We start from the raw sequence: 19996 nt of genomic DNA on the forward strand, positions 1-19996 counted from the left end.
CTTGGAAAAAAGTTCGTTTCTTTTAATTCCAAGTGAGCGAAGATATCTAGTCAACCTTAATATTCTTACCATCTTCATTGCTGGGTGTAGACCAGTTCAGTCATTATATTTTCTTCCTCCATTTTCTAGCTGTTTTTAAAAGTAGGAGGGAAAAAGGTTCAGTGAATAGCACAAATTTCCAGCACATCCTTTGCTGGGTGACGTATTCTGATTTAAATCTATGTGATGAACACCTGACAATTTAAACTGTTGTGTTACAACTCCACAAAACATTTGCCTCAAGTGTCTTTATGGTGGTAGAAATCATATATAAATGTGTGTTCAGAAGTTGCACTGAAGTTTTAATAAGCAAAAGCAACTGACTTGCCTAGAAACGGTTTTTTTTCATGTCGACAATATTCTGTCTGCAAGACGATCTCATGTGGGTTGTTTTTGTGAGAAGCACAGTTCAGAAGTGTGTTTTCATGGGGAGATGGTTGCAGATTGGGGAGGATTTTGGTTTTGCACCACACCCTCTTTATCAGATAAGACAGCAATAAAGACACGGAAAAAAATGTTACACATATTTATGTTAAAGATCATAAAGAAGCCTTCATCATTTTGGTATCTTATTTAAAAATAAGAAATTACCATAGAAAAAGTTCTTTTGGTGCAGATAGAAAAGTGAGAATGAATCTAAACTTGCATTAACATCTGTGCTCATGTTTTGCTCATTTTTCTTTCTTAATGTCAAGGACTTAATAGATAATTCTAAGAGTAAAAATAAACCTTCAGAAGACTTTGTTTTTTGACTTATTGTAGTGTATGGTTTATGCCATTTCTGCTAGCAAGTGAATCCTTTTTGTCAAAACTGAAAATAAGCAAGCTAAGCAAAAAGATTTAAACCAAATGTTCAGAGTTGTGTTTCCATACAGATGTGCCAAGAGGTCCCAGTGTGAATACAAGAACTCTTGTGAAGAAGGCAATGTGAAGTGTCTTACAAAGGAAAGTCCTTTTCCAAAATAACCTTTTTTCTCAATAAATAATGTATATGATTGTGAAAAAGACATAATTTATCTGTTTTGTATATGTTGAAGAAAAACCTTAGATTCTTAACTATTTAAAATCAGTATTGATTATTAGCATCAGTTAGGTTGCTGTTATTCATAGCACTAGGGAATCATTATCCTCTCAGATACAGAAGTCAAAAAAGTATTCCAGTTCAGGAAACCATGCCATCACTTTTCAGTCAGGAAGTTAACAATTGGGCTTCTACTCATGCCTGCTCTCCTGTTGTCCTCATAGTTTATCATGGTTCACAGGTGATGGGTAGGAGGAGTGATGGTCACAGAATTGCAGACAAGCAACTGTACTGTGGCAGTGAACGGACTAAAAAGAAATCCTTTGGAGGAGGAAGTACGATTTCTGTATTTGCGGTTTTGCCACAGCCTTCCTGTGTGTCTCAGAGAGGGGTATAGCCCTCAGCCTTCTGGTGTCTGTGTGCTTTAGCCTGTGCTGTGTGCTTTAGCCTGTGTTATTTCACAGATTTAGAAGTTAATTCCTCATTGATTCTATCTACGAGTAGTCTGCTTTATTTATCAAGGCTTTGGCTTTTAGTCTGCATGTTGGGCACACTAAGCCTACAGCTTCGATTTAGCAAGTTGTGCTGAAATGAAATCTTGTAGGGTTTCTATGAGTAGTGCAATTTACACCCAGTGTGCATATCAGAGAGGATGTGGACTTTTTCAACCTGTGCAACCTTCGTTAATAAAGATACAGTGACTGCAGTTGACCTCTTGTGAAAAGTAGATCCATTTGTGTTTTTATTCTGTGGCCTGAATAGAAGATATAACAGAATGGGCACTGTTCACTCGACGTGGGAATTCTCCCTTGCTCTGACTCATGTAGAGCAGCAGGGAGGGGGAGGAAAAGGGGCTCCACAAACCTGGTATCCAGTTTTGTAATTTACAAAATCTTTTTGATCTGAACTTTGTACAGTTAATATTCCGGAGGGTATTTAGAAGTTTGATAAAAGTCTGTAGTAGTGCTAGAGAAAGATAAGGCTCACTATTGTACTAAAACAGGGTTGTGGTGCCAAGACAGTATATTTATGCTTTTCTGTTGCAAGACTAACAGTGCCCATCAAACTTCGTATAATTCGGTATTATGTAGAATAAAGATAAAAATACTCAATCATTGTCTAAGTTGCAATACAAAATACCTTAAGCTTAATACTCAACAATATTGCAAACCAGTCCATTAGCATGATATAGTGCTTCACAGTAGCTGGGAGAAATACAGTGTGGTGAAAGTACCAATGTGGTGGGGGCCAAGATGTTTTTTGTGGAGAATAAAAAAGATCCTTACTTTTTTCCCCGTTATAATCAACTGTTATTTTGCCCGCATGTTTTCTGATGTGTCTTGCAGAGTTTCATGATAGGTTTTCAAAGCTGGATGAAATTTTCTGTTCCAGCATTGTGGTCAGTTTTTAGCATGCATAAAGGGACCAGTGTTCCTACGTTTTTCTTTGAGCCTGTGAAGTCAGAGTCGCAAGGAATAGAACAAAGCCTCAGAAGATATAACAGGAGCCTTTGGGAGCTAATGGGGAATTGCAAACTCTTTGTTTATTGCACCTGGCACTTTCTCAAAACCTGCTTCATAGGGGCCAGACCAATCATTTCCTCAAACAGATAAGGAGGGTGCTTTCTCTCTCTGAGTCAAAGCCCTGTAAGTTTGTAAATAACACAGTAAAATTGTATATTTTAAGAGTACTTTCTAGAGGGATTATAGCTGATATATTGGAAACTTTTATCTCAGGAAACCTGAACTGCAGGACTAGTTAAAATGTTTAAGTTAAAAAGAAGTATGGACTTCAAAACCACCTACAATCACAACAGCTTTAACAACACGCATTGTGCCTGAATTGTCTGAAATGAGATTTTTAAGCATTCTAAACAGGCATTAAATTGGAAAAAAAAATGAATAAAGCCTGCCCCCATTTGCAAGAGCATTGTGGTGTTTTTGAGACCTACAGCAGGAGTGCTGGAGAGTTTACCTCTGTTGGTGCCCCGTGAGAGAGGAAATAAAAGGAAATGTGTCACCTGCATCTCCCAGGTTGTTTCAAGGCAATGAGTCAGGACCATCTTTCACAAGTTTCTCAATATGCATGTTTTTTATTTCTGCTGTTGATATAATTCCATGGATCTTGTTTGATAGACATAGGCACAAGTGTCAATCTGTCAGATAAGGAGCTAACCAATGTCACTCTGAGCTTTTGAGATTTCTAGAAAGGCCTTCTGATATTGACATTTTTGTAAAGAACTTTCCCACACACTTTTCTGTAAACAACTTATAGTTTACATTCTTGTGAAAACAGACATTGTTGATAGACTGCTGGTTAAGCCAGTGTCTGTGGAGAGGTGGCACTGTCACCCTCCAATCCACTGTCACCTTTGTAAAACTATAAATTATAGAGTCAGAGAATAAACGCCCTCTTTTCCTTCTCACCTAGAGAGCGGTGCGTGTGTGCGTTCTTTCGTGTCCTACAGCGACAAACCAGACCTTCTGTTTCTTATCCATCTTTTCTTAAATCTTCATTCTTCTGAATTAATCCAGAAGATGTAAATATGGAAATAATTCTGTATAATCCTCTTTTTAAAGGCAGTCTTTCTGAGATGTGGACAATGCAGAGCATCTGTGTTAATCTTCCATCAGGCAAATGGAAGCAATTCTTTAGAGTAGAATCCATTGACTGATTTTTCAAATTTAAACTCTGCTTTCCAGTGTTTTGAATTCATGTTTCCATCATGCATTGAAATAAGATTTTTTAATACAGTTAGACCAAGTAATTGTTTAATTACTATTTGTATTTTATATTGTAATTTAATGCAAAAGTCAAAACACTTTAACTGTTATAGTAAACTGTAACTAACACCAAAGCAATGGAGTTGAAATGAAGGGTTGTAGCTTCACCCAAACAAGTATGTGTATTTAATGAAAGTAAAATGTTTTAAGTGTATTCCCTTAAAAAAATTTCCCTTAAGAAAATACTGGTTTTATAAAAACATTGAAATTCTAATTATTTCTCTGTTTTCTGAGAGAATGTGTATTTTCTTGGCAGTTTTGATTTAAGCCTCTGTGGGACATCACTCTGAACACATGAATGCTATAATAGTGATTTTAGTAGGAATGACTTAGATGACTTTTAATGCAAAACATAAATGACCTGAAATTTCTTGATAGGAAATCTAACACGATGGAGCAGACTCCTGTGAGAAATATGCTAGAGGCAAAACATCTTCGAGTATGCTGTAGAGGAAAAAAATGGAAGCTTTTTGTAGAAATGTCTGTGACTTAATTTTGTTTTATTTCAACCTGAAATGAAAGCTTTATTCTTCAAGGGCAATAATGGCATGTTTTTGTAACTCCTTAGCTTTCAACAATAGTGTATAATATTTGGTTCACCATTGTGTTAAAACTCTTGTTTTTCTGACTGCTGTGGCATAATGATTTATTAGTGTTGACACTCTAGGGTTGTTTGTCAAAAGCTCAGCTTTTGCTCCTTCTGGCAGATTACATGCAAATTATGTAAATCACTATAGTGCTGGTTTTTAACCTAATTAAGTTATACATCTTGAACAATGGTAATTTCTATAAGGGAAAGACATCTGGAATTTTTGTTGTTAATGTATTTTTTCTTCTTTTGGTATTCTACGAAAGAAGCACATCAAAAAGTGATAGTATGTGTGCAGGTTTTTTTGCTACAGCTTATGCTGCTAAAATATGTGAAAGCTGATTTTATTTTTTTTGGATGTCAACAATCTGTTTATACAAATTAACAGTAAGCTGTAACTTCACTTACAGAATTTCACAGAGGACTAAAAAAAAGTCTTTCTTTTTTTTGTATATAGATACACACGTGTCTATGCATTTTAATACAATTGGTCTGCTCAAATAAATACTGGATTAACAACAGTGATCAGACTTCTGTGTTCACACAGAGACAGACTTTCCATCTGTAGCATTACACACTGAAATGCAGCTCAAGTCAATGCAGACAAAGTTCACATACTGAAGAAATTAGCCTGAGCCATGGTCCACAGAGTGCACAGCCTAAGAAGACCCCTCCTAGCCTAGCCCCAGCTGCCTTCCTTGCCAGCTGGGCTTAGCAAAGCAGAAGGACCAAACTATCCCAGACAGGTCAGGGCTGAAGGGTGGTGGCAGGCCAGGACTGGGAGTTGGCTTTTATCATATTTGAGGTTTGAAGAAGACATCTGATTTCTGGCCTGTCAGCTCTTAGTTTGTACACATGCATGCACACTTGGTTTGTTTAAAAAGTAGCCTTCATATCACCTAGGTCCCATTTGACTTCATTTGCTAGTCAACAGGAGCTGAGAAATCTAGCTACATTTTTAACCTTCATGGTTCTTGCTAGGCACTGCTTATTAACTTGAAGATTTTACACTGAGTTTTACATAGCCTCTTGTAATGATCTGATAGAAAATAGGCAGCGTGACATGGTTCATTTGGGCTGCATGTCCTTGGGTTGTATTGCTCACACCTTATTAGTCTTCAGCAAATGTTCCACTTTCCTTTAGTTTTGGCAAGCTGCTTGGAACACCATTTCCTTCTTTTCATTCTGCTGGAGTCCAATTGTTCTTTGCTTATACTACATTAGCCTTTCCCAGAATTTAGCCTGGAGTTTTTATACACTGGGGAGTTTCCAGTGTGTTTAGATTATAAAATGATTTCCTAATGTGACTGTGACAGAACCACGTTTTCAGATAACACTGTCAAACTAGATTTCAGTGCAGTTTTTCTGTGTTCCTTTGTGGTATTTTGCTCTACAGAAATGAAGTAAAAAATAATTTTGTCTCTTGAAAGTGCTATTTTTCAAATCATCCACCCAAATAGGATTGTCCTAAATTTTTTTTCTTGTTCTGTTTTTCTTTAGGTTTGTGTAAATCAATTGGTGTAAGCAATTTTCTTATCAGTCATCTTGAGCAACTAAAGGAGGACTCTGTGATTACTCCACATGTTAATCAGGTGAGTGGATACATGTATTTAAAGTACCTGGGTTTGAATTTTTACTTTGGTTTTTTTGGTTAGCAACCTCCTCCCCACTCCTATGCATGAAAGGCTACACCCAAACTATTGCCTTAGTCATACAATTTCTTTTTACATTTCTATTTGTGTACTGAAAACCATTCAGGAAGATGACCTGAAGGGTAGGGAAGTCCTTCCTCAAATTTCCCCCACCTAGTTTCTCCCAGGCTACTTGTTTGTGTCTGGGTACACAGACAGAAACAAATGGTCCCTGTGACAGCTTTTTGGTGATAAAACACTTTAGAAATAAAATGGAAGAATCACAGAACATTTAGCATCTTCAGAGTGAACCAGTTTTTGGAAAGCCTGTGTTCGAATACTTTTGTGCTTCCTGTAAGCAACACTGAAAGAGTCAGTTAATTACATGCCCATGTAAGTGTGCCCTTCCCTTGCTCCCCCCTCATTTCCTAGTTCACATCAATTCAGTGAATTCCTGGTTTAGGCAGGTGCTATGACAGCCCTGGCAGAATTTTTTTTGCTGCCCTAGGCAGATCGAGGATGGCCACCTACGTACCGGCAGGCTGCCAGGACACTCGACAAATGTTCCCTTGTTGCAGGTTTCTGCCTACAGCTGTGCTGGAAGTTCGTGCTCCCATTCCTTCCACCTCCTGCCAGACAGTGTGTGTATGTATGCTGACATGGATGTGGGAACTGGAATGGATGGAGTGCAGGCACATGTTTTTCCCCTTTGTACAGGTGGTCAGGATTTCTGGCAGCTGTTTATGGTTTAATGGCATTAACAGCCATAAAAACGTTGCTCAGAGTGTGAGTGTCAGAACCAAACAACTCTGATTTTAGCTGGCCACTATACTAAAGGTTACTAAAGGGCAATTAATTAATGTTAAATAAGCACAAACCCATATAAAATATTTAAATCCAGTTATTCAAAATAAACCATTGAAATATATGTTAAGATGGGCAGGTGACTGTTTAATAATTGGTGACTTTACCAAGGTGAAGAAATACACATCTACAAAGACTTACTAGAGTTTGGCATGAATTGTTACTGCCTGTTAAATAACAGTAGCTTTTCAGTTTTCTACAAAATCACCGCAAGGAAAAATAGTGATTTTGTTTTGAAATTTCCTCTTACCCACAGCGTCAAAATGTTACCAGTCTTACTTTTTCAGTGGTGCTCATTGAGACAAGCTGTTTCTTGGTGCTATTTGACAAAACTCATTTTCCGAGGCCAAAAAGAGGATACAAAAAGTTGAGGCGGTGGTGATACTGAGGGGTGGGAGAGGGCCCCTGCTAGTAATTTCTTTGAAATGCTACACAGCAGTTGTGAATTGAAAGCAAAAAACAACAAAGAATTACACATACCATTGCCAAGTGCTCCACCTAAAACAGTTTTGTTATAGCATTAATTTATATTTTTTTTAGAGTTAAAGGAATTTTATAAACCATACTTCAGCTTATCCTCAAAAAAGTATGTATTCTTTTTCTTGCTTAGTGCTGGAGAGTTGCTGAGTCTGATGATAAGATTACTTAAGTACCATCAAATAAATAATAAATTTCTAAATTCAAACTGGGAATGCTTTACTGAGGTCTTATTTCACTGTCCACAATTTATAATACAGTTTTTCCACCATATTTATGCATAAAATATGCATAAAATACTGTTTCAATGGATGTACTAAATATAAAACATACGCAAATTGTCATTGGATACATATCTAAATATTGAAGAAACAAGTGGAGGAAAAATGCTTCCCTTCTAGAGTTCAGGGTGTTTTTACAATTACAACAGTCCCCTTATGATGTTTAAATTGAAAGTTGGGAATTTTTTTTCTGTGTAGGGGAGAAAGTAGGAAGGCAGGAGAAATAAGTAATACTTCTGTTTTACAAACAAAGTTTTAAGTACTGCCTTTCTTTTCAGTTCCTGGGAAAAAACCAGTATTGTCATGTCTTTTAAAAAAGCAGGCAAGGCTTGTCTTTTCAAGAATATGGTATTGCTAAGTCATTTATTAATAAGCAAGCACCTTTTAAAATTTCAATATACTATTAAAAGTACTGGCAAGCACTGTAAAATGATGGTACTTTATTCTAGCATCATGTAGAGTGAAACTTACAACCTAGATGTTCCAGGTTTGTGTGCCAGAGTAATTGATTTTGTAATTGATTTGGCAGTAGGAAGTTTGGATTTATGCTCAAAGAAATCTTTGAAGTCTCTCTGAAGGCTCATTGCCATGTCACTTATTATGGGGAAAAATATTTTATAAGTACTTAATAAAAATATATATGTTTCATTTACTAATGTGATGCACTGAACCCAAATATAAGCTGTTCCTCTATGAATTCCATGTAGGAATGTTCATCAATATTTTTCCAGTCCTGGGGAAGTGTGAATTACTGTGTAATGACCTCAGAGAGATTTGGTTACATTGTTGATATTGCCATTAATATTGAGCTCTATTGTGTAAATTTGTACAAGGTAGAAATGCATATGAGACATTAGAAAACAACCCCTTTGTACATAAACTCACTTAAACTGTTCTTCTATATAGAAAATACTCATAGACTTGTATTTCAGTTTCATAAAGAGAAAAAATTGTAAGACTGCATTCCCATTGAGAAAATTACAGAATTACAGATGTGCAGAAACTTTATCATGTGAAAAGGACCACAGCAGGGTGGAAAGAGTAAGGCCTCTGTGCATCATCATCTGAGGTATGACTTTGTGGGGCCATGTGTCAGGGTTATTACTATTACTTTTCCCCATGTGCTCTGACTGTTGTAAAAAACCAGTGCTTTAGTTGGTCCGCTGTGGCTGGGCACGTAGCAGCTGTGAAGTTGTGTAATGTGAACTGCAAACTGTTCTATTAAACAGATGCCAGTTTTTACATGCTAGTCAATCAGGGTAAGGTGCCAGAAAAAAATCAAGATCTTCCTCTGCCATCACATGACGAACAGCCCTTGCCTGAAAAAAGTCTGGTGACAAAAATAGCAAGGGTGGGGCAAGACAGGAAGCAAGAATTGTTATTTTGAGGGGAAGCATATGTTGACCACTCACCTTATGCCTCTTGTAGCTCAGGATCCTAGTGCCTTGCAGATGCTGCTAGAACCTTCGAGAATGTTTTAATAAAAAAAATTCAAAATTGCTTATTTTATTTAATGCGTTTGATTATTTTAGTAGTATATTTAAGAAGAAAAATACTTGCTTCTACCAATTCAAAACTGCATGTGTCAAAATGTCAGAAATTCAATTCACAAAATTTGGGAATCTCTAGTTTCAGTGAAAGGCACAAAGTATGATCTTTTCAGGTGGGAAGTAGTTGTCGCTGTGTATTCTGCTTGTGAAGCATGCAGGTGATATCTCAGCACACTGCTCTTGATTTAAACATTTCTGGTGTAACCCGAAACTGTGCTGCCTGGAGTCTTATGAGACCAGCAGGTAAATTCTGCTTGCAGTTTAATTAGTAATAAATGCTGAATAAGTCACATGATGCCATAGAGGCACTGCAGATGTTTCAGCATTTGGTCCTAAATACATAATTTTTTATTTAATATTTTCTGAACTACATTATTTGCTATACTTACTGTAAAGAACGTCTGCTAGAATTGCTTATTAATCTTTTACTAATCCAGTAATACACCTGGCTTGCTCTTTCACTTCTCCCCTCGTAGTCTTGTGTAGATACAATATTTCGTATCCAGCTCAGGTGCAAACAAGGGAATAACTCTATGACCTAAGCACTGCTCTTACACATACAAACATGAAATACAAAGGGTACTCAAAGGTCAAGAAACATCAAAGGTTGAAGACATGGATGTCTGCTGCTTGAACCTTGTTCCCGAGTCCACCTAGTAATTTAGATCATAGCAGCTTTAGGCTGACTCAGCCCAGCCTTCCAGGGGCACAGTTTTTTCTTAGCTCATGTTGAATGACTGCCAGCGTATTGTTCCTGACTATTGTTGTCTGAAAAGACGACATGTACTAAAGATGAGAAACAGGAAATGTTCATTTGTCCTCTTTGTAGCAGAAGAAATTTTCCAGATTCCACGTATCGAGGTGATTGCTCAGAAGAGTACTTTTCTTCAAAATGCGTAAGAGTTCAATCCCTGGAACAATGCTGATGACCAGTCACAAAAACACATCACATGATTTTGTATTTTGTTAGAGAAAATACTAACCACTTTCATCTAAATGCAGAGTAATGCATGCTTCTTACAATGAATAGACTGTGAAATACTTATTTAAATAACTTAATAAGGAACATCACAGAGTTTCTTTTCTGGTTTTAGCTACATGCAAGAATATGTCTCTCCTCTGAGATCATTACTGTCCAATAACTTCTTTTTCCTTTTGCTCCCAACAACCGTGTCTTTGTAGCTTGTTACTTTTCCTCTTTTAACTGGTTCTTGGCAATTTGTGATCTTCCTTCCTTCAAAGGGTCTCCTTCACACATCAGTTCCACAGTGTGATTGCTTTCCTGCACAAGCTGATGGTGACACCACACACAGAATACAGGATTTGGCACGTGCAATCCATGCCAGCAGGCTTTGCTTCCAAGGTCAAGTCCTCACCGTACGCAAATTGTTCTGGTTGGTCGCTTGCAAACCCAGCCCCTGCTCAGCCCCCTCCCCTTGCCTGGGCAACTCAAAGATCACTAGAAAGAATCATTATTACAGAAGCAGGAAAGGACATAGATTTGGGAAAGAGAAAGTAGTCTCAAAATACCAATAAAAGTGACCTGATACTGACTTCCACTGTTCATTTGTATATATTTCTTAACAGCAGAGCAATAGTGAAAGTCCAGCTGCAGCCAGACACACAACAGCACCTTGTTTCTGAGGGAAACATAAAATGCAGTTAACTTTTTGTGCCAATTACTGGTAAAATATGTGATTAATACCCTTCATGTATCTTCTAAAACTAATACCTTACATCTGCTTCCCAGAAGCAAAGACCTCACTCATGATCTATTTTTAAAACAGGAGAGAAATTATTTTCATTTTAATTGAAGTTTTCTACTAAATTTATTTTCAGGGCTTTTACTAAAAGTTTATTTCTATTTATCTAAGGTTGAATACCATCCTTTCCAAAGACCTCAGGAGTTGGTTGATTACTGTAGGAGCAGAGATATTGTTTTTGAAGGTTACTGTCCTTTAGCCAAAGGTGAAGCACTCACCCATCCTACTGTCATTCAGCTGGCAAAGAAGTATGGCAGAACTCCAGCACAGATTTGCATACGCTGGAGCATACAGGTAATGGAGAGTGGTAATAAAAATGTGTCTCGTTTCTCAGGAAAAAAATGCAGATAGTTTGAGGTTTGCATCAAACCAGAATTTATACAGAAGGTATTTCTGCTTTCAGTATGTTGATATTGTGTGAACTGGTGGCTGCGCTGGAAATTTAGAATGTAGTACACAAATCATGCCAGTATTTCAAATATTAATTATTATAAATAATCTGGTTGCAGAGACTAAGAGCCACCACTAAGAAATATTTCCAAAGTAAATGTTACAAGCAGTATTCCTCATCGTTCCATTTCTGTCACTGAATATAAAGTACTAAGCAGTGAAATAATATATTAAGTTGATATAAACCATGTAGTGTGTTGGAAATGAACACAGTGCATATAACTGTCGTTGCAAATGACATGGAGAAATGTCAGTGTCCCCAGAAAATGATTTTAGAACCTCAGAAGATGTGAGGAATTTATTGTGATGGCTTGAAGATAGATAATTTTCTTAAAATCTGCAAATTTTATTGATGAGAAGCATAATTCTTTTCAGAATGGGATTGTCACTATTCCAAAGTCAACAAAGGCAGAACGAATAGAGGAAAACTGCAAGGTAAGATTTGGTTATGCACTCAAGCCTTGTTAACATCCAAGTAAGAGTTTTTAATATTTTGGGTTGCCTTCTCATTTTCCTTCCCAGTTTTATACTGGGGTAACTCAGTCAAAATTGGCAAATGGGTACCATGAAATGACCATAATGTAGGAAAGAAACTATAACTCACAAATATCAGAAAAGACCTGGAGAGCTAATCACTGTGTGTAAAGAAAAAACCATAGAAGACCTTTTGTAGTTGATTTTTGTAATTAATAGTTCTAGTTATTACCTGTCTGGTTGTAGAACATCCTAATCTGGTTATGGTTACATCCTTTTTGTGATAGGCACATAGGTCAAATGGAAGGAGTTTGGATGCTATGCATAGCAGTTTATGAAAGCTTTAAAACTCACCTGGGGATAGCTCCAACATAAAGATCTTCCAAGGAAATCACAAATCACAGTCCTTCCTGCCCTGACTCTTCCCTTACCTTATCCTTCTACTCAATGTGCAGAAAAGGTCCCAGCATGAAGGGGCTAGACAAAGAAAAGTGGAAATGAATGAGAATTAGCAGTATGATTCCTCCCCCCACCTCTTCTAAATTTTCTTTTCATACCAAATAGTTTTAATTCATTACTTTGTCTCTCTGTTTCTCTAATCTGAAAGTGTTCTTTCTTTAGGGTAGGCAAAACCACAACTTATTTCCAAAAATATCATAGGGGTATGAACTGCTGTGGCAAATCTGGAAGAAACTTTGCAAGGAGACAGGAATCTTCCATCTGCTGTTTTTATCCTTCTGTGTGAGTGTGTGGAGGTGTGAATCAATATACATGTAATGAGAATTTCTGCAGGTGGCCATGCCTGTTTATACAGCTCCTGCCTTGACTGTTTATTCTGACATTTACACTGCCTTCTGTGGTACAAGCACAGCTGCTTGTGGTACTGTATTGGGAACCAGATCAGAGAACAAAACCAGTTTGAAAATCCTTCCTCATACTTTTATTTTCCCCAATAATATTTGAAATCCAGACTAATTTCATTTTTTACAGATTTTTCTCTATGGCACCACCAATTCATTTCACACAACTCAGGGAATGTGTTACACTCAAAACTTAAAACACTTAAGATGGAGAGAGGAAAGAACTGGCACAGTCATTGTGTGTTGTTTATCTCACCTCCCTTCTTTTTCTTTCCTTCATGTTTCTGTGTTGGCCTGAGTCTCTACCACTTCTGGTCAAGTTGGTCCTCATTAAACCCTCAGTACATAATACGTAGGGTTTCTAGTTCTGGAACTGGTCCCTGGTTTAAGCTTAAAAGGCTTGAAAGAGCACTGAGATTTGACTACAAGGATCATTCCAGAAAACAGTGGTTGCTGGATAATGCAGGATGGGAGGAGCTCATTTGGCTACAGTTCAGGCTCCACAGAATCTTTTTATTGAGCACAGAGGAGCTCTGACAAAGAGAACAGAAGCAACTGCCTGGTGATAATGTCTCAATAGGACCCAGCTAAGAAAGCACTGACACCATCGTTCACATTGCAGGTGTGGCCACAGGAGAAGGCAGTGGCTGTAAGAACCTGTGTTTGAAGACAGGTGATTGCTTCCAAGTTTTAGTACTGAGGCAGTGTAGCACTTTGTCTGTATTTAGCTGATTTGTGAGAATTTTGTCAAAGTAGAGTCACAGAAAAGACAGACAAAGCCTTTGGCTTGTTAGCTTTGTGAATGTCCCGATACCTTCCAAAAATTCTCTTTCTCTAAAGTTCTGAGAAAGAGAACTGTAACACTCTAAACTGAACATTGGGATATAAGTGGAATACTGAACTCATTCTTCCAAAGAGATTGCTGTCAGGGTATTCCTATACCTACCTCTAGGCAGTGACAATAGAGAGTGCTGTCAAAAACAGCTTTGATACTACACTTGTCTTGGATCCTTGCCTGAGGCCAGAGTGCTACAAAAACCATCTTAACATAGTCTGCAAATAAACATGAGTCACTAAAGGAGCAAAGGACTCAATGGAGCCTGCCAGCTCGATGGAGTATTTTTCTATGACAAAATATAAGAATTTTCTGAAGGAAAAATATATAAAAATTGGGCCTCACATTTAAATGAATCTTGGTCAGTTAAATACTAGAATATATCTGAGGTTGTTGATTCTGTCAGTGTTCATGATGTTAACTGCATATGCATTCCCACAGGTGTTTGATTTTACAATAGCAGAAGATGATGTTGAAATTCTGAATGGAATGCATGATGGGAGACATGTTTCCTGGGATCCAAGTTTTATTGTGTGAACCAAGGTTTGAGCTTTTCTTTGCTTTCTCAGGGATCAGTGAGTCGCACCATGTAATTTTAATTCAGAGAAGGTTACAGTAAGAGTCTAATCAAGATAGTGATGTGTGCTAATAATGATCACTGATCTGAAATCCTTAACATTGGCAACAGACAAAAGATATTTTCGAGGGTAACAGTTTTGTACAACCCTCAAAGAGATTTTAGATATCCATCTCAAATGCTGTTCTTCAGTCCATTGAAGTCCATGAAAAGACTCCTATTTATACCATGGGCCCTTTATATATTAAACAGCATCAGGGAGTTTAATTCAAATGAAGAGATACTCCTTGAAAAATATAGGGCAAAAGTGCTACCTGTTAGTGTGCTGGGTATGAAATAATTTTCAAGTACTTTGTTAGAGAGATACAATGTATGAAGAAGAAAAAAGTGGATTAAAAAAAAGTTAATGCCATTATCATAACAATATTTATGCTGTACAATATCCTGCAAATCTCCATGAAAAATAGAATTTCATTGTAATACACAATATCTGAGGATCACCAAAAAAGTTTTATGCATATGACAGCATTACTATGGCATTGACTCAGAGAGTTCTATGCATATTAGTTACTAGCCTGTAGATAAACCAAAGTAGAAATCTTTCCAGACAAGTCCAGGTACAAATAAACTATTTGCAGGGCCAAGAGGTGAGCAGCAAGCTTCAAGAGCCAAAAAGACATCTTTATTATTACTTACTGGAAATTGGGGTGAGTTTTTTGTAGTTTTTTTGTGAGAACTAGTTTAAATTTCATTTTGGGTTTGTTCAGGAAATCCCATTAAGAGACTATACTGTTCCTCAGATTTTCTTATAAAATAGGTATCTCTATAGAGAGATGAATATGGATAAATGTAGCTCACAGATCTGTTTTGAGAAATATGCCTGCAGAATCTATTGGCTTAGTATTCAACTTGGAGTTGCATTGGTTTGATATTTTAGGAGTTCCTGTGTCTAGAAAGGTATGGAAAATCTGATTATGATTTATATTGTGTGTGGACTTCCTGAGGCAGTTTTCCCAGTGCTGTTCTGCTTTAGTCATATTGTGAAACAAAGCTCCTTAGCTTTTTATCAAGAAGTGGCTTACAGCAATCACATATTCTAGCCTGCATTGTTTGTCCTTAAAGTGTAGAGCTTCTATACAGCTTGGCTAAAATCCAGACAAATTTATCTTTTAGATAACAGCTCCTCAGAATTATTGTCTAGCTTTTTCTGGTAAACTTGTCCACAAAAATTTTTCTAGATTTGCCTCTAGAGTAATTTCTATGAAAAACAAGATATTTTATGAAATGCTGCTCACTAATACCTGTGAAGTGTGGTATTCTGAGAAATACACACAATCTCCAGAGCAAGGTTATTTTCTAGTTTCAAGCAGGGCCTGCAGTCTGGGGGGCTCCAGTACCTGGGAATGCCACTCTGGGTGTCTAAGAACTGCTCTGTACCTGTCTCAGCTGTGTGATGAGGGGTTCAATACTTACAGACAGTAAAGCTCATTTATAAAACAGATGTAATTTTTAGGCTTTTTTTTAGCTTTTGCATAAAACTGTGGCAATGAGTAAGTGAATGTTGGAAAAATTGTCCAGAAATAAACCTTTCTACCAGTGGCTATCAGCTAATACTGCTTTTGAAAAGAACAATGCCTTAGCAGTATGAAAAAAATTGAACTGTGCTGTTGAGGGACTCCTTCCTTCACAGTGTATCTGAATTAATGAAACAAGGACTAGAAGTGAGTCATGTGCCTGATATTTCCTAAATAAGGCTTTTGGCAGTGATGACTTTCTAAGAATTTACAAAACACAGGTTGGAGTTTCACCTCTAGTTCTTTCTACAGAAACAGACATCACATGAACATACTGCTTCAAACATAAATGATGTGTCAAAGGAACCAAATCTTTATGTAGGCTAGCAAATTCTAGCTCCAGTGTAAGCAGAACAGTGTCAGTTAAACTACATGGCTAGAGCTCCATGCTCATTACAACACTTCTGGATTTTTGCGCTTGATTCTGACTGATCACCTCCCTGTTCTCTGCTAACTGGAATTAAACCAGATTTTCTTGACAATGCCCCACACTGGTGACCTTAAGCCAGTGTGAGAATGGCTGTGAGTTCTGTAATATATTTCAGTCTTCTTCTGTCAAAGAGATTTTTCAATGTTGTTGGTGTCTGCACCTGCTTTTGCAAGGAAGGCAAGACACCATTTTTTCAGGCTAGGTCATGGTATCTGAAGCAGTTCAGTGAGTAATGAGAGGAATAATCAGGAATAGTATTACTAAAAAAGCATTCTTCTTAAGCTGTGGCAAGTTACAGTTTTAATCTGATACTTTTCTAATTACATTCAAGGTGAATTGTTTTTGGTTCAGGACTTTTTTCTGTGCTGGGTTTTTTTTCATTATTATTTTGTAATCTTTCCTAGAATTTCCATTGCTGCCAATTAGTGCTTTTAGAACAACAGAAGACTTTAATTTTAGCTATGTACTAAGTGAGGTGTAATTTGAGAGGACACAAGATTTTAAGTGCTGCGACTCAGCTGACCCAAGCTATCTTTCTCCCAGGTGTGATGAGCCGTTTTGCACATTGTGCCTCACTAATGGCCATTGTTTTCTGTTAGAAGCTATAATTGCCCAAGAGTCTGAAACCCTGTTATCTCCTGTGGCCTTGGGATAGATCACTGCAGCCTCTTCCTTTGACTGTGGTATTCACAAGTTTTACATCATGTTTATTAATTTAGAATCATTGAGCAAGTCCTCTTTTACTTTTGGTGAGGTTGCAGAAGGAAAGACAGACTCAGATTCATATTTTATGCCCCTATCTACAACTACCTTGGGATTACTCTGGCAGTAATAATTTTCTTCTTGAGCAAAGGCTGCTGAAGAGTAAGTCTACATCACCTCATCTAAATGAACCTTTCTAAAGTACTCCCAACACTGGTCAAAGAAATGAGACAACTAATGAGAAATTGACAGGTGAACACTAACGAGATCTAAGAATAGCAGGTAGGAGTAATTTATGGTAAGAGACACAGAACACAGAAGACCAAAAAGGTATGAAAGTGATGGGCATACAAAACCAGAAAGTTTATTTCTGTTTTTTATTTCTTCTTTGGCGAGTTAGCCTAGAGGTGCTCATTTTTTAAGATTTTGCTTTGTTTTAAACTCAGAATTTATCCAAGTGAATTCTTGGAATTATATGCATATTCTTCCCCAGGGTTGAAATCCTTCCTCTTGTTCTATTTCTGTAAAACAAATTTCCCCTAGAGAGAAAATTTGTTTACCTTTCTACAGTGACCCTTTTCACGATGCATCAATGCATCCATTTCACCTTTGTAACCCATCACCTTGCCAATAGGATTAGGGAATACACCAGAAAACTGAAGGCACATTTTCTTTCCTATCATTATGTCATTTATGGCAGTGACTGATTGGGACACTCCTTTTCAGTTGAGATAAACCATTACTTAAAATAAGATGTGATTTATCAGTGCTATCTGCCTAAATGCCTTTGCAAAAGCTCTGTGACTCCTAATGGAAGGAAACTCTTGAAACAAATAAGGAAAAGAAAAATATAAACTAAAAATCAGTGAAAAGGGTGAGGCCATTTTCTGTGCAGCCAAGTAGCTTCCTGCCTGACTCTGAGTAGCTCCCTCTCCTATTTTTCTTGTTTCTTTCTGGTTTTCATCTCTTATATTACTGGAGATGAAGGTACCTGAGAATGTTTCCTAGGAATTTTTTTTAATCAGGCTGCAGAAGTATTTCTATCACATCTGTCCCCCCAACATGACTTCCAAGTCATTATTTTCTGAGTAGCTTGTGTAGAAAATAAACCGTAATACTGATAAGTTCACAAATCTACTAGGCCAAGCCGGCTGCATAATATTCACACCTCTGTGGTTAACCCATGCTTTTGAAAATGGGGGTAAAGGTGGTGTAGCTCTTGCTGCTCCTGATTGAATCCAAGGCAGTTAACTCTTTCCACATTGCCACACCTCTCCCAAAGCTTTGAAGCTCACCTCTCACTATTATGCATTGGATAAAAATAACAGATAACCCAACCTTCTGATAATTTTTTTGGTTGCTGTGTTGGGATACTTTTTCTGTACCTAGTTTTAAACTTTTTGCAGCCTCCAGTCTGACGTGTATTCACTCGAGAGAAAGTGCTGGGTGTCTGGCCTGTTTCCCGGCGCTGCAGCGTGTGTCCCTCCGCAGGGCGCTGTAGGTGGGGCCGGAGCTGCGGGATGTGCTGCTCAGGGCACCCGGCAGGGACCGACTGCAGCGGAGCTCTGTGGCGGTGCCCGGGTGGAATGTGTGTGATCCTGAGAGTGGCTTGGCCAGCCATTGCCCTTTGAGAAGCATTCTGTAGTTGAACTACTAGTAGGAAGTTCAAGAGTATATTAGCAGTTTTATCATCCTGTTGATGATTGCTCCATATACTGAAGTGCATTAGACTTTTGGGTATACAATGATATCCATGCAAACTATTGCATGCCACTTTCTCAACTACTTAAATTCTTTCCTGTCACATTTGAGCTTTTCCTAATAATATATTCAGCTTAGTGGGCTGAAAATAAAGTGCAGAGTCTCAGAAAAATGAATATAGTAAACATTTTACAATTTCCTTTTTCAACAAAAAAGGCCATTTAATTAGTATTATTTATCAATATCAAGAACTTAAAACCAGACCATCTTAGTTATAGAATAATAATACTGAAAAAATATGTGTGCTTCAATCTTTGCAATGTTCTCATGACTTTTTTTTTTTCTCCAAACCAGATTTTTGATGCTAATCTGAGGAAAGAAGATATGGAATTTTTCAACACTGAATATCAGCAGAAAATTAATTCATCTAACCTATTCCCTGTGGAAAGAGTAATTTAAAACCAGATTGTTCTAAACTGGAAAAGTGATGTAACTGAAACATTGATTAATTTTAAACTGAACAATAAATCTGAATTGTTCTCTTAGGTACTCAGTATACTCAGGAATCAGTATGAATGTGGTTACTGTTATGTTAATGAATTAATAAACTAATTTAATTTACTCTTTGTAACTTTCTTAAAGATACAGAAATACTTTTTAGCATCTTCTCTGCTCTCTTACAACTTTCTGGTATAGTCTCCCAGTATGGGTTGAGTTATCTCACAATATTATCATTTTCTTCTGCCTGCATGTACTTCATCTAAGGTGTCATTTGAACCCATTTGAACACATTAATTAGGCGTATTTTTTTCCTTACATATTTTGAAAAGTATCAATTACTTGAAGGCATGTAAGAGCGTGGTATAATGCATATAAATCTTGACAAATGATTCAAAATATGGAATATTTGTTCAGGGATTGCAGCAGAATAATGAATCCAACTTTTTTATTTCTTCTAGTCATGAGAATTTTGGGGGATTCTGCAGGCTATTCTTGGTATTTTCTTGGTGACCAAACCTCCACTCTGGTACTGTTTCACAGATCTCCTGTTATGACCCAGCACTTCAGAGAGGAATGGCTCCCTTTGTGATCTAAGTTGCATCAGGACGAATAAAAGTAGTTTTTGCTTATATGGACAAAGAGTTTTGAAAAGTGCGGAAGAATGACGTGTTGGAGAAAAATCCTCTGCTAATCTCTCTTGCAAGGATTGTCACTATCTTTTCAAGATGGATAGCGTTCAGACACTCCTCTGATGCAATTGTGAGTTGTCCAGCTGCACTGGGAGAGTTCGGTCTGGTGGTGTCAGAGGCCACCAGTCTTTTGATATGCAGGCATTGGGTGGACCCCAGCTTACAGCTTTTCTGACAAGATCAAAGCATTTTCCTGCAAGGAAAT

At 37.4% G+C, this 19996-nt stretch overlaps 1 protein-coding gene across 4 annotated transcripts in view; it reads left to right on the top strand.

The window, feature by feature from the left end:
• Positions 1-19078, top strand: part of LOC311156777 (putative oxidoreductase ZK1290.5) — a 44711-nt gene extending 25633 nt beyond the window's left edge. For 2 of the 4 annotated variants that reach the window (XM_084211005.1, XM_084211008.1), the window contains 6 exons: positions 5933-6024; positions 10478-10612; positions 11110-11292; positions 11824-11883; positions 14059-14160; positions 18956-19078. In XM_084211005.1, the coding sequence (XP_084067131.1) occupies positions 5933-6024; positions 10478-10612; positions 11110-11292; positions 11824-11883; positions 14059-14154 (566 nt within the window). In that variant the 3' untranslated portion in view covers positions 14155-14160; positions 18956-19078. Of the gene's footprint in view, positions 1-5932; positions 6025-10477; positions 10613-11109; positions 11293-11823; positions 11884-14058; positions 14161-14832; positions 14867-18955 lie in introns of those variants that run through there. The other 2 variants (XM_084211006.1, XM_084211007.1) reach the window with 2 other exon arrangements.
• Positions 19079-19996: the final 918 nt, after the last annotated feature.

The sequence above is a fragment of the Fringilla coelebs genome, assembly GCF_963513975.1.
Source record: "Fringilla coelebs genome assembly, chromosome: 9".
In the NCBI taxonomy this organism is placed as follows: Eukaryota; Metazoa; Chordata; class Aves; order Passeriformes; family Fringillidae; genus Fringilla; species Fringilla coelebs.